This window comes from Narcine bancroftii, chromosome 4 (assembly GCF_036971445.1).
Source record: "Narcine bancroftii isolate sNarBan1 chromosome 4, sNarBan1.hap1, whole genome shotgun sequence".
Classification (NCBI taxonomy): Eukaryota; Metazoa; Chordata; class Chondrichthyes; order Torpediniformes; family Narcinidae; genus Narcine; species Narcine bancroftii.
This window is the reverse complement of record NC_091472.1, coordinates 276,110,768-276,126,895: the sequence shown is the minus strand read 5'-3', so window position 1 is coordinate 276,126,895 and position 16,128 is coordinate 276,110,768. Positions and strand designations below refer to the sequence as shown.

Below are 16,128 nucleotides of genomic sequence, written 5' to 3'. Positions count from 1 at the left end.
TTTGGGCTCATAATAAAAGAAAGTGGTTATCATCTGGAAAACCCTGGTGAGGCAAGTTTCTTCGGAAAGACACTGAAGTGGCTGGATCAGAAGAAATCATCTGTGGTTGTCCAACGAGCAACAAATCTCTCTCTGAAAACTGACAAGAACCTTCCTGAGCAGCAATTATTTATCTTTCAAGCACCAAAGCCTGGGGAAATTCATAAATGTTAATTTCTGTGCACAGTATAAGAATTACCTGCAACCAGTGAACTTGGAGGAATGAGAAGTGAGATTGGACTGTGAATTAAAGAACTGTTCTGAACATGCACACACAATAAATACACATGTACTTAGAATTAGAAGGGGGTTAAGTTAGGTTAATAGTAATAAGTTAAAGTTTGATCCTGTTTTATTGTTTAAAGGTAATTAAAATCAACTTTTTTTTAAAGTAACCATTTGTCTTGATGTATTTCTATTGCTTTTAGGTTTTGATGTTATCTAGGCCCATAACAGTAGCAAAAAAGATCAGCGGACTAGTAGTCCAATAGTTAGAAGTATAACTGTTCTTTTGAAATAGAGAAAATAATCATTGGATCTGTTATAATTATGCATTGAGGTCACAAAATGTGATAAATAACTGATACACTTGTGACAAGTGTCTATGGCCTAACTCCTTGACAGTGATTTGGAATAATCAGTTCAAAATTTGTTGAGGACTAATAAAAATCTTATTGATTCACAATTGCAAAACCAATAAAAGATTCCAAAAAAAGCACCAGATATTTCTATTTCAAGTGAATAGTATGAAAGCTCCCAAAGGTGTTTAATGCGATACAATCTGTTCATACAGATTCATAAAAATATATACTGGTGAAAATTGGACAAACATCCTACACACATTCTTGTGATTCCTAACAGTTAAATGAACAAAAAAAAATTCACCTCATGTTCATACAGTAACTCCCCAGCAAGGAATATTTAAAACCTCTTTTGACAATTTCATTATCAGTGACATGAATAATATTGATTCTTCTTCACTCATCGACCAACCAACATTCGTTGAATCCATTTCACCTGAAACTGGGGTTCCTCTGATAAAGGCCAACACTTAAACTGCTCTTAGTGAGATATGGGATCTTGTATACAATTCCATCATTTTCACCAACAGGTTTGGTGGAATTTGGAGGCCCCTTCAATAATTCTCAGTTGGTAAAACAAGCAATAACATATGAAATTAATGAAATGGCAAATTTAAAAAAAATACTTTAAATAGAAAACATTTATTTCAATATCTCAATATGAAACCTTTGCTGTTGTCATGGGAGAAGATAGTGAAGGGGAAAATCGTTTCCAGGAGTTCACAGTGAAACATTCTTACTCCTACCTAAAAGTTCATGGTTAGAGAAAGACAAAATTGACTTAAAGAATAGTGGCTACTGAAAGTTAATTCCACACAAACTTATTGTGCCTATGTTTAACTTTTATTTCCAGTGAAGAATAGATTAAAAGAATGAAATTTGTACCAGAAGTGTAAAATGGGCTTTGATCATTCACTGACTCCCAGGAAAAAAAAAACAATCATTTAATATTTTATTCCTGCAATACAACTCATATTGCAAAGATACAAAGACATGGGTGGATAACTTGGAAAGGTGAAGGAAAGATTTAAGTGATAAGCATTTCTATAATGATTGTACAGAGAGGTTATGAGAAAATTGAAAAAAAAAATGTTGTGGGGCCAGAAATAGATTCTGGTAATTGCATTCACCAAATATCCAGAAACTCAACAGTTTGTTTAGGTGGAAATCAAAGCATATCTCTGCTTTCCACCTGTGTGTGATCTCATGAAAACAATTTATATTCAAGTGAGGAACAACCTGCAATATCAAAGGTTTATTTTCTTTTTTTTTGTAGGACTAATTTCCTCTGATTTTTTTTCTGGTGTATTAATTATAAGCATGTTAATAGAACGCTCAGTCAGAGGCAGGCAGTTTTGTTTCTCCTAGAACTGTAATTTGTCCCTTATTTGAGTTTAACAAATTGTTGATAATGTTGACATTGCCTTAGTTGGATGAAGTATACATCTTAAATGGGAAATGAACAGTTTATTATTGATGATACAGTTAGTTCTTGTTAAATTTTATAAAATTATTTTTCATTTATTATATTAATAATTCAGCCTTTATAGGAGTACAATTAGAACATATAATAAATATTTTATAGCATTTGGATGATGTGCATTACTGAAAATTCTAACAGATTGTTGGATTTAGTCATCTGAAGAAGTTTTGCTTTAAAAATTATGGGTTGAGTTTTGAATTTGGGTTCAAACAGATATGGAAAAATACAATATTCTCTTTTTTTTAAGATTAAATCCCTCAATTATGAAGAAAAATAAAAATGAACAGACTTTACTTCAATGGGTGTAGCATTTAATAATACATAAACAAGTGAATAATACAGATACAAGATACAAATATGATCTAATATCTATTACCGAGGCATCGTTGTAGGGTGACTAAGAAAGAGGACTCACTATTCAAGGTTATATGGAGGTCCAAAAGAACACATCTCAGGAGAAAGGAGACAAGGTGATCTTGTCAAGAAATTTATGAGAGGGTTGTTTATTCATGATGAATAGATGGAGGATAGTAATTTACTGAGTTTTGTTTGATATCATGAATAGTAGGAGAAAGAATACATGGATTAGTCTACAGACTAATGTGACTCACTGATAGGACAGACAGACATGGGGAAAACCAAGGGAACATTTCAAGGGAACCGTAGATGTCAATGGAGAATTTAATCTACACAATGTTTGGTTGGTTGAATTGTGGACGAAAAATTGACTGAGTGCATCAGAGATACATATTTTTTTCTAGAAGAGCATGCTAAAATTTGGCCATGAGTAATGAGGAAGGATTAACAAGAGATCTTGTAGCTAAAGATACTTAGGAAGATAATGATCACAATGTAATAGAGGTCACATAATGCTACTAAAACACCAGTGCAACGTTACTATGGCACCAGTGCCCCCGGTCACACTTAACATTGTGACTGCTGGAAATGTTACGCTTGCTCCAATATCTCCTTCCTCACCATAATTTGGGGACCAAAACAGCCCTTCCCAGTGTAGCAACGCTTCACCTATGAATTTGTCGATGTCAGGTACTGCATCTAGTGCTCTCATTGTGTACTCCTTTGCATCTGAGAGACTGGACACAGATTGGGAAATCATTTTGTTGAGTGGCTTCACACTCTCCACTGCAATAGCAGAAACCTCCTGGCGGCTAACCATTTCTAATTCTATGCCCCATACCCAGAGTGACATGTCTATCCGTGGCCTCATACACTGCTTAATCAAGGACAACATAAATTGCAGGACAACAGTTAATATTCCATCTGGGCACACTTCAACTAGATGGCATTAACCTCAGCTTCTCTGGTTTCTGTTAGGCCTCTCCACTTACTCTCTCTTTCCCTATCCCTCTTTCTCCTTTCCTCCAGCTCCCACCCCGTTCCCACCCCAGTTAGAGCTATCCCTTCCCCCAATCACCTCATCTTATTTTTCTCTCTCTTTTGCCCTCCCAACCATATCTAAATATGACCTTTTGCCTGTTGGCCTGTGCTCCTCCCCTGTCCATTCTTTCATTTCCCTGCCCCCCAACCTTTTTATTCAGTGTCTGTCTGTTTTGATGAAGGGTTCAGGCCCAAAATATTGACTTTCCTTCCTATGAATGCTGAGTTTCTCCAGCATTCCAGTTTAATTGCAGCACTAGTGACCCGGGTTCAAATCCAACACTGTCTTCAAGAAGTTTGTATGTTCTACCCATGACTGCATGGATTTCCTACAGGTGCACCAGGTCCCACCCATCCTTCAGAAAGTTACAAGGTTAGTAGGTTAATTTGTCACATGAGTTAGTTGAGCACCATGGGCTTGTGAGCCAGAAAGGCCTCTTATTTTGTTGTATCTCACACTAAAAAAAAACCATTAGCAGGATAAGGGTGAACACCATGGGAACAAAACCACAATTCACAATTACAATGGAAAGTAGAGTTCTCCAAGGTCCATTGGGAAAATAAGTTCATAGATAGGCCAGTAGATGAACTGTGGCAGATATGTGAATAGTTGTTTCATAAAAGTCTGCAAAAAATATCTCAATTTGAAAGAGATATTTTTTGAGAAAGTGGCAAAGGATAAAGAATCATTACACAGGATCTTTGATCTACCACTATCATGAAGGATGTATAGATGCATCAAAATCAACACTGCCTAGCTGTGAAATTGATGAATAGTGTCCTGTCATTTTGGATCTCTTATAAATGAAATGAGTAACTTATTTCAAAACACACACACACACACACACACACACACACACACACACACACACACACACACACACACACACACACACACACACACATCTGTGTGTGTGTGTGTGGATGCGCGATATAAACTTGAACTTGAAAAGTCGGCCATACAAAGTAGCAAGGGTTTGTAGTTAGGCAGAAGGCTAGGTTGTTTTGGGGATCTGAGAGCAAAAGACTAAAACACTCAAGGATAGGCAGAAAATTAAATTTAAATGTAGACATTGTGGTGATATGTAATTACCCCAGGGTCATCCCGGTGACCTTGTATATAAAGCAGTCCAGAGCTACAGTCTAGCCTTCCAGGTTCCTCTTGCAGAGAGACCTCTTAGTGTACATATTAGTTTATTAAAGCTGCTGGTGTGGTTATTGTCAGTACAGACATAAAGCATGGTGACAGGCCCTTCAGCCGACGAGTCTGTGCCTATGCCGTCCAATTACACCCAAATGACCTACAACCCCCGGTACGTTGTTGAGGGTGGGAGGAAACCGGAGCCCACTGGTAAAACCCACACAGACACGGGGAGAATGTACAAATTCCTTACAGACAGCGTGGGATTTGAACCCGTCATGATCGATGGCACTGTAACAGCATTGCACTAACCACTACACTATGAATAGGAAGAAGATGGCTAAGGTAGGTGGGGTTATCTAGAGCAGCCATTCTCAATCTTTTATTAGTTATTGCCCCTTCAGACTCCCCCCAAAGTTTATGGGCTGCCTTCCCTTTGAATTTATCATTTAGTTGGTGTGTCCTGTACTTCTCTCCAACTGACTACATTAAAACAAATGAAAAATAGTTTATTATTTCAGTCTGTGCTGTGGCCTCCCAGGAATGGGGGGTGTAAGGCCCCTGCTGAGGATGGCTGTGTAGAGCGAGTCAAAAGAACCAAAGACTTGCTGATCCAAACCAAGGCTTATATTAACTAAAAGACTGAAGCATATCACAAGTAGGTCATCCAGTCCAGAATGACCTGATCTGGCTAGGAGCAATCCTTTAAGACCTGCCAGTAAGTGTGGCTACACTCTCAGCCAATCACAGTCATCCTACACTCTCTTTGGCTTGGCTTCGCGGACAAAGATTTATGGAGGGGGTAAAAAGTCCACGTCAGCTGCAGGCTCGTTTGTGGCTGACAAGTCCGATGCGGGACAGGCAGACACGGTTGCAGCGGTTGCAGGGGAAAATTGGTTGGTTGGGGTTGGGTGTTGGGTTTTTCCTCCTTTGCCTTTTGTCAGTGAGGTGGGCTCATTATTGGTGATAGAATCTGTACTATCACAGGCTGCAGTAGAGAATAAGGCTGCTAAATTAATAACAGGACACACAAAATATAGCAGATACGTTCAATCGTTATTTTTGCAACAGTCCTCACCATGGTGGACCTTGCAAATATACCAAAAATAATGGATGGGATAACTTAAATTAACAGGAAGGAACTGTTAAAAATCCAAATCACAAGGGATAAAGTAGAGAAAAAAGCAGAGGAGAAAGAGACACACTATGGCATCGCGAAGAAAGCATATCAGTGCCTCTACCGGTACTTCTTCAGGAATTTGCTGAGATTTCGTATGACATCAGAAACCCTGGAAAATTTCTACATATGGGTTGAAAGTGTGCTGACCATCTGCATCATGGTCTAGTATGGGGACATCATTCGCTCTGAGCATAAAGCCCTGCAAAAGGCAGGGGACACAGCCCACAACATCAGGGGCAAGCCCTTTCCCACCATCAAGAACATTTACAGTGAGTACTGCCACTGGAGAGCAGCAGCAATCATCAACTATCCCACACCACCCAGCACAAGCTCTGTTCTCACAGCTACTATCAGGTAAGAGGTATAGGCGCCAGAAGACTCACAGCAGCAGGTTCAGGAACAGCTGCTACCATCAGAACCCTCAACAACAAAATCGATCAGGAACTCATTTAAGGACTCTTACATTTGTACTTTACTGATTTTTTTTCTCCTCTCTTTATTGCACAGTTAGCTGTTTCTATTTGTTTATTTATTTACATGTGTACATTATGTACAGTTGTTTTTTTTTTTGCACAACCAATAAGTGGTAATTCTGCCTGGCCCACAGAATTAAGAATCTCAGGGTTGTATGTGAGGTCATGTATGTATTCTGACAATAAATCTTATCTCTGAAGATGGACAAATCACTGGGACCCTTTCACTGGCACTCAAGGGTTTTGAAGGAAATGGCTGAAAGAACTTGGGTATGTTGAACTAATAATGTCAAAAATAAAATGTGTTGCATTAAATCAATGGCAATCATGTGATAAAGAATAATAAAGCTCACAACATGTGGATAACAAGAATCTATATTTCCTACATTAGTTTGACCTGGATGGTCAGGTGATATCTTATTCTTTTTAAAAATTATGCAAAGGAATCTTTGACTGCCAGAAGCAAAGAATGATGGGATCATTTTTTAAATGTCTCAGTCAAAAGATAATAATCTGACTTATGACTTTCTGACTTCACTGTGGAGCAATAGTTATATAGGATTCTATCGTAAGGGGAAGAGACTTGAAATTCTGTGGCCGCAAATGGGATTCCCAGATGGTAGTGTTACATCCCAGGTGCAAGGGTCAGGTATGTCTTGGAGCAGCTGCAGGTCATTCTGAAAGGAGAGGGTGAACAACCAGCTTTCATGGTCTATAGCGGTACCAATGATATAGGAAGAAAGTGGGATGAGGTCCTACAAACTTAATCTAGGCAGTTAGAAAATAAATTAAGGTGTAGGAGCTCAAAAGTAATAATCAAGATTATTACTGGTGCCGTGAGCTAGCCAGAGTAGAAATAGCAGAATAGTTAAAAAGAATATGTGGCTTAAACAGTGGTGCAGGAGGGAAGGTTTCGGTTTCTTCGGGCATTGGAACCGGTTCTGGAGGAGATGTGACCAGCACAAATCGGACGGTCTAATTCTGGGCAGGGACAAGATGAATGTCCCATGGCGATTGTTTGCTAATATTGATGGGGAGGGTTTAAACTAATGGGACAGGGAGATGGGAACCTACAAAGAAAGAATGAGGAAGGTGGTTCAGAGTCCAAAGATAGAGTTAGGAAAGAGAAAAAGAAAAATATAGGGTATAAAAGTCAAAATCAAAAGATGCAGACGTCACTAGATTATAAAAAGGTCAATGAGCATAAGGGCACTTTATCTGAAAGCATGTAGTATTAGAAACTAGGGTAGTAACTTGAGGCACAAATCAGTACCCAAGTGTATGATTTAGTGGCCTTCACAGAAACATGGTTGCAAGGTGAGTATGATTGGGAACTAAATTTTCAAGGGTATCAGGCAATACAAAAAGATAGACAGGATGGTAAAGGTGGTGGATGAGATCAGGGCAATAGTGAGAGACGATATAACATCTAAGGAGCAGAATGTTGAGTCCATCAGGGTAGAGATTAAGAATAGTAAAGGGGGAAGAAAAAATCACTGGTGGGCGTTGTCTATCGCCCATCAAATAACAATAGCAGAGTGGCACAGGCAATTAACCAAGAGATAACTGAGGCATGTAAGAACGGAACGGCAGTTATCGTGGGGGACGTTAACTTCCATGTAGATCAAGTTGGGTGAGATAGCCTGGAGGGTGACTTCATAGAATGCATTTGTGATAGCTTTCTTGAGCAGCATGTTAAGAAACCAACAAGGGAAGATGCTACTTTAGATCTAGTATTGTGCAATGAGATAGGCAAAATTGACACTCTAGTATTTAGGGACCTTCTTGGAAAAAGCGATCATAGTATGTTTGAACTTCTCATACAGAAAGAGGGTGCAATCGTTAGATCTAAAACTAGTGTATTATGCTTGAACAGGGGAGTCTCCAACAAGATGAGGGAGGGATTAGTCAGCGTAGACTGGGAGCACAGGCTAGTTGGCAGAACATTTCCTCACAGTAGAAGACTTTCAAAGAGATTTTTCACAGTGTTCAACAAAAATATATTCCCATTAAAAATAAGGACAGTAAGAGAGGGAAGAGTCAGCCTTGGTTAACAAAGGAAATAAAGGAAAGTATAAAACTAAAAACTCATGTACAACATAGCCAATAGTGGGAAACTGAAGGATTGGGAAAACTTTAAAAGGCAACAAAGGAAAACTAAATGAGAAATAAGGAAAGGGAAGAAGGATTATGAAGGGTAAATTAGCACAAAATATAAAAACATAGCAAAAAATAAAAACATAGCAAAAATGTTATATATATGTAAAACAGAAGAGGGTGGCTAGAGTCAACATTAGCCCTTGGAAGATGAGAAAGGGAGATTGATATTGAGTAATGAGGAAATGGCCGAGGCATTGAACAGATATTTTGTGTCAAGCTTCACAGTGGAAGAAACATCCAGTATGCCAAAGAGTGGTGATAGGGATGTGAAGGCCTTGATAAAATAATTATTACAAAAGAGATAGTGATGAGCAAACTAATGGGAATGAAAGCAGACAAGTCCCCTGGTCCTGATGGGATGCATCCTAGGATACTGAAGGAAAAGGTGGGAGTTATAGTTGATGCATTGGTAAGTCATTTACCAAACTTCTCTGGACTCTGGGTAGGTCCCAGCAGATTGAAAAACAGCAAGTGTCAAGCCACTTTTTAAGAATAGATGTAGGCAGAAGATGGGTAACTATCGGCCAGTTAGCTTAACATCTGTAGTTGGGAAAATGCTTGAAGCTGTCATTAAGGATGAAATAATGAGACATTTAGAATAAAGGGGTTCCATCAGGCAGATGCATCATGGAATCAGAAAGGGCATGTCTTGTTTGGAAAAACTTGCTGGATATAATTGGTGCAGTTGATCGAGGGGAATAGGTTAATGTTGTATATTTGGATTTCCAGAAGCTGTTTAATAAGGTACCCCACAAGAGACTTTCAACGTTAATTTAAATTCAAAGGGGACTTCTGCAATGCTTGAGACTGCAGATACTGTAATCTAGAACAATTAAGCAAAATTGTGGGAGAACTCAGTAGGTCCATTAAAGCAATAGGATTAAGTTGACCTTCTAGTTTAAGACCATGCAATGGGATTGAGCAGAAGGAAAGATTACCAGTGTATAGTAGAATGGAGAGGGGTTGTTAGGGACTGGTAGGTCCAATGTGGAACCAGATGGGGAGAGAACAATAGGCAGATGGATCCAGATAGGGAGAAGCATGGGAGAGAAAGAAATAGGTGGTCAGGTAAGTGTATGTGGGAAGAGAGCACTGATAGGGTGGATAACCTGAAACTGAAAAATTCAGTACTCATACAATTTGGGTATGAGACAGTCATGCAAAAAATGAGATGTTGAATAGCACAGGAAAAGCCTGATGACAGATGGGTTTGTGTGAGAGTTTTCAGTTTCAGCTAAATTCACACGCAGTACTTTAGCAAAGATAAAGGTTTTCATGGAAATCCTTTCAAGGGAAAGCAGTGTAGATGATAAGCACAGAGACTCAAGACTCGTGAAGTATGAAGGCTGAAATGACTCAAGTAGTCAGGAAGAAAGAGCTGAATAACTCTCTGGAGGCAGATGGGAGACCTTGGCTGTGCTTGTTCCTGAAGCAGATCCTAAAATGGATTTGCCACTTTGTAATGGTAAAATTATTGACTAACTAATTTCTTAGGTTCTAAATATGGTTATGTCCACCTGCTAATAATAGAGCTTTCACTTTCATTTGAAAAGGGAAGTAATATTGCACAAGAACAACAAAAATTACAGATGCTGGAATCTTGAGCAAACAATGGAGGAGGAGTTCAATGGGTCAGGACACATCCAGTCTTGATAAAGGGGTTGACCTGATATGTTTATGTTTGTGCACTGATCACAATTATGTACATTGTATTAACTTTACAAAAGACATTATTTGACTAATGTGAAGTGCCTTTAGAATAGACACAGGGTGAAGTTAATTGAACCTTAAAATTTCCAGGTGACTCAATAAAAGTGTTCCAGTGCACAACAAGGTGTCATGACTTACTTTTGCACGACTTCCCATCAGTTCCTAAGCTGTAGCCAGTCCTGCATCGACATGTCTTTGCTTTGTGGCTGTTACTAAGCAGGCAGATGTCAGAGCATCCTCCAGGTTTGCCATAGAGATCCAGTTCACAAGCATGACTTCGGACTGAGAAAAATAAATGAAAGAGGTTTTTTTTAAATTTGGCAGCTGGAAAATAAATGATCAAAGATGGAATGATAATAATCCTCCACCTGATACACTCAAATGATCAATGCTTTCTTCATACATTTATCATTATTAAAATTAAAGGCACCATGTTTCAATGCATGTAATATTTATGACATGGTAGATAAAATAATGCCACAACAGAAGAAAACTATCTAATAGCAAATAGAGAAACATGGCTTCAGGATGACCAAAGCTGAATGTTCAAGGTTATTCAACATGAACGAAGCTCAAAAATAAGGAAAAAGTGTAATAATGTACCGGTCAATCAATGTATCTCAATGGATATTTCTAATAGATCAGAATAGATATGAAAAATAATTGTGGCTCAGCAGATCATGATGTAGAATTAGAGGTAGCTTGGATGGAGCTAAGAAATAGTAAAGGGCAGAAATTGTTCAATATAGATGAAATGGTTTTCTAGATCAATCTGTTGATGAATGAACTAGCGAGAAGGTTTTATTTAGATCTAGAATTGTGCAATGAGAAAGGGCAAAATTATAACTTTGTTATAAAGGGGGTTTCAGGGAACAGTAACAGCATTGATGTCAGAGTTTAAAAGTGATGCAGTTCAAATTAAAATTAGGATCTTAAATCGAAACAACGAAAATGATAAATAGATTGTGAAAGTATATCAAAGCACAATATATGCATTCATATTTGAAGCAGGAGAAGGCCACTCTTAAATTCTGCTCTGCCATTTCAAATGATCATTATTGATAAGACTTTAACGCTAACCCCATGAGCTTGTCCATTTGTGGTAACCTTACATCCTCTTGCTTAACAAGAAAGTTTCTACCACTCAGCCCTCTAACTAAAAAGACCATACTTCCACCACTTTTGAGGAAGAACATTTCAAAGATGTACACCCTCTTAGAAATTTTTTTAAAAACTCACCTGTCATCATAAACTGGCAAGCCCTTTTATTTCATTAATCATATTTGTTTTTCTTCCATAAAATGAGACATCTTAATTGTGTTTCTTGTTAACAGACCTCATAATCATTTATTAAACCCATTGATGTTCTTCTGGACTACAATGAATGTTCAATTTTCCTCTTAAGGAAACCCCTGCCACCCCTCCCCCCCACCACCCCAAATCATCAACATTTCAGATATGAGCTTATTAGGGCTTTGAATACATTAAGAAATCTCATAAGGATATTAATACTCTACACCAGTAGTTCTCAAACTTTTTTCTTTCCACGCACGTACCACTTTAACTATTTCCTATGCCTTAAGTGCTCTGTGATTAAGGTGGTATGTGGATGGAAAGAAAATGTTTGAAAAAAACTGTTTTAATCATACATAATTGAATCATTATGTGCATGGTTTCATAACTCCAAAAAAAAAGTGACAATGGCAATTTTTATCAAGCAAAATATTTCAGTAGCAATTAGGTCTCTACCATCCATTCCCACTCATATACCACCTTAAGCAATCCCATATTAATTACAGAGCACCGATGGTATAAGGATTACTTAAAGTGGTTTGTGAGTGGAAAGAAAAAGGTTGAGAACCACTGCTCTACACAGTACTTCAGAGGTGCTCTTATGGATGCTTAACTTTAGCATTTGATGACCAATTGTGAGTGAGGCCTCTGCCCATAATCCTTTACTCCCAGCTTAGTTCACTAATAGTTCCTGTCCAACCCTTCCCGCACTGTCCTCATTATACAGGGTAACTCATCTCTCAGCATTAATGAAGGGTTCAGCCAAAATGTTGACTAACTATTTTTCCCTATTGATGTTGAACAAACCATTAAGTTCCTTCAGCAGATTGCTTGTTGTATCCCGCAGAGAATGGGTCTGCATTCTTTCGGGTTTTAAAAATTTAAATGGGTGTCCTTACAATTATAAACAAAAATTAAGGCCTAAGCACCAGATACAGAGAGAATGTTTTTGCTCTGGTGGCAACTCAACGATCTGGTCATAGTCAGCATATAAGGTGCAGGCCATTTACGACTCAGATGTACAGATATTTCTTCACTCAAAGGGTGATAAATCTTGGAGATTCTCTTATCACTATAGGTTATAGGCCATTGAGTCCATGCAAAAAAAAAAGATTGATGTATTCTGTGACATTTTGATATCAAGGGCTCTCGGCCAGTTAGCTTAACATCTGTAGTTGGGAAAATGCTTGAAGCTGTCATTAAGGATGAAATAATGAGATATTTAGAATGAAGGGGTTCCATCAGGCAGATGCAGCATGGATTCAGAAAGGGCAGGTATTGTTTGGAAAAACTTGCTGGAGTTCTTTGAGGATATAATCGGTGAAGTTGATGGAGGGGAATAGGATAATAGGTTAAATATATATTCCTTTGAGCTAGAAGATTATTCATAGTCTTAGAAATTGGTATAGATTAGATGCTCTAAATAGAGATAGAGCACCTCTATACTTGGTTCTCATGGTCTTATATTCTGATATTAAGGGGAGATTCCACTCGAAACCACACAATTCATTTAATCAAGATTTATTGCAATAATGAAAAAGAAATATGGAGTGAGACAGAGCGCATATATTCTTATAATATTCATAATAAAATAATTTATAAATATTTCATAGGAGACAAAGTTATCAAATGGACATTAGCACAAAGCCATTTAAGCCACAACCAAATGCTTGTTCAAAAATATGAGCTTTAAAATGAAATGAAAAAATGCTCGAAAAACTTTGGAAGTGGACATTGTTGTTTCCTGCAGAGAATGGGTCTGCATTCTTTCGGGTTTTAAAAATTTAGTTGGGTGTCCTTACAATTATAAATAAAAATGAAGGCCTCAGCACCAAATACAGAGAGAATGTCTTTGTTCTGGTAGCAACTTGACGATCAGGTCATAGTCAGCGTAGAAGCTGACTAATTATTTACTATTTCTTAACCATTGAATAGAACTGGGAAAGGAAGAATAAAGCTAGCCTGGGCACTAGACTTGATGGGGAGGAATAAGGTGGGATTTTAATGAGAGATTTGGAGCTTGAATGTAATAAATGCAGAACCCACACAGCTGAAGACAAAATTATTGATGGAGAAACAAATGAAATTAGAGTGCAGAGGAGGCCTTTTACTATGGAATGAAAACTATTTAAAAGAGTTAAAATTTGTGACTCTTTATATATGGACAGACATGGATAAATTTCATGAAATCTGATTAAATCAGAAACTGAGTTTCATCTACAAATATTTTACACACTTCTTTCATAAAATAACTTACTACAAAGATTGGACCATGGTGCCAAGTACTTGCAGATCAAACCCTGTGTGGTGATATGTAATTACACCACTAGCATCGTATATACATCGTATATAAAGCAGTCCAGAGCTACAGTCTAGCCTTCCAAGTTCGTCTTGCAGAGAGACAAAACCTCTTATTGTACATATTAGTTTATTAAAGCTGTCTTATACTTGCACTGCTGGTGTGGTTATTGTCAGTACATAATGTACTTCAAAAAATACACAAATTGAAAATAAAACACATAGTTGGCCTGATCTTGGATACCTCACATTATGAGAGAGAAGCCATCATAAAAATAAGAATTTGGGTAGCAAAATAAAAATAAATAAACCACCACAAATATGATATTCAAAACATTATTAATAAATAAATGAGGAGATTGTAAACAAAGTTTTTTAAAATCATTGCTAGAATCAGTTATTCTTGAATATAGATTTTCCCTAATTTACCCCCCAAAAAATTCATAATTTACCTTTTAAAATATGGTGAGAATCCTTGAATTATTCAACTTATATTTGGACCTGAAGTCTGTATTTTGATGTTCCTTTTACATTACATTTTTTAATTAAATATCAAATTTTACTCAATGATGAGCTGTTGAATTAAGATATCTAAATAAGCTTGCTTGCTTGTTTAATATGAAATCTAGGTTCAAGGTAACTGACAATGTATAAAAGGTTGGAAAGTAAAAGCAAAAACAAAGCAGTGTTGAGTGTTACGAGCTCAGAGGACCCCAAAACACAGCAGCAATAGATATTCACCAAGACAAATGATTACTTAAACAAAAGTTGCTTTTAGTTATCTTTAAATGTGAAAACAGGATCACATTTTAACTTATCACTATAAACTTATCTCACCTAACTTAGCTCCCTTCTAATTCTATGCACACGTATATATAATGTGTAAATGTAATTTCAGAAAAGTTATTTGATTCACAATCTAATCTCACTTCTCATTCCTCCAAGTTCACTGGTTGTAGGGAATTCTTATACTGCGCACAGAATTTAAAATTCATGAAGTTCAACAGGCTTTGGTGCTTGAAAGATAAATGATTGTCACTCAGGAAGATTCTTCTCGGTTTTCAGAGAGAGATTTATTGTTCCTGGACACAAACTGATCTCTTTTAATCAGCCATATCAGTGTCTTGCCAAAGAAATTTTCCCCATCAAGGTTTTCCAGATGATAACCTTTTTCTTTCAGGTCACCACAGAGTTCCTTTTTGTTTCGCTTATTTCAAGTGAAACATTAAGCAGCCAGTCTTCTCCTCTTGCATGAACCACAAGGGCTTTGACCAGGCTGAACTGAACATTCACAACCCATCTTCCAAATGGGTTTTTCCACAAGCTTTCCAGCTTGTCCTGTTCCAGTCCCAGGTGCTGTTGTTGACGGTAACACTGCAGAACTGATCTCTCTCTCTATCTCAGAGAAAAAGCTGTTCAACTCTCTCTGCTTGCAAAAACCACATGGCCCTCTTAGAACAGCAAGCTGCATTCCCAGACAGCCTCCAGCTCCAAATTAGTCTTCTGATCTCTTTCATCTGTTGCTTTTCAAACAACAATCCATTAGTGAATTCTCTTGGGCACTCCCCAAAGTTTTTACAAAAGCCCCCTTGAGCAGAACTCCAGTATTTTAAATGAGATCTGTTTTGAAGTGTTTGTATGTGACCTACACTAAAAAACCTGCCCCAATTTATCTCCCAAAAACATATCTATATACAATAGAAACACGAGTCAGAGTGAAAATCTTATTTCAGACCTAGAGCATTGGTCAGCTCATCAACCAATATACCTGTTTTCCTCTGAATATTATGCATTTGTGAAATAATCACAAGATATGCTTTGATTAATTTCAGCACTTTGAGAAGTTGATTTTTAATGTAATTAAATTAATTTAACTGTATAAATAACTTGTTATTGAGAAGTGAAAATATTTATCAGTAACAACCATGGTTGTACAGATACATAACACAGCTTTAGTTTTGTTCACCTACTGCAAGCATATAAACAAAATCCTTGAATTTCAGCATTGTTGCTGTCCCTGTTTCAGAATTTAACTCAAGTCTTGATGAAATATATTTGCAACTCTCTTATATTCACTTTGCAAAGGAATTTGGAGTATGAATTGCTTATCCTAAGCTAGTCACAAAACATGCAATGTTTATGCTGACTTGTGTGAATTCATTTCCAGTTTCAGAGAATTATGCCACAAGGAAATGGGCACTGACTCCATTTTATTCTCCCCATATTCCCATAATCTGCCCTCCATTTCTAATGCTCATCTGCATACAAACAGTGAGTTATGTGGTCAACGAATCTACCAATCCATATGTATATCTTTGGTACTTCTGAGGAAATCTGAGCATCTGTAAGAAACCAACATGCTCAAAGGAAGA

At 37.4% G+C, this 16,128-nt stretch overlaps 1 protein-coding gene across 13 annotated transcripts in view; it reads right to left on the bottom strand.

Annotated features, from left to right (window-relative positions):
* LOC138761991 (low-density lipoprotein receptor-related protein 1-like) overlaps positions 1 to 16,128 on the bottom strand; it is a 1,165,126-nt gene that overhangs the window by 832,379 nt on the left and 316,619 nt on the right. For all 13 annotated transcript variants that reach the window (XR_011356692.1, XM_069935089.1, XM_069935091.1 and 10 more), the window contains one exon: positions 10,304 to 10,447. Coding sequence is in view for 12 of the 13 variants with exons in the window: in XM_069935089.1 (XP_069791190.1) it covers positions 10,304 to 10,447 (144 nt within the window). In the remaining variant the exon portion in view is untranslated. The remainder of the gene's footprint in view (positions 1 to 10,303; positions 10,448 to 16,128) is intronic.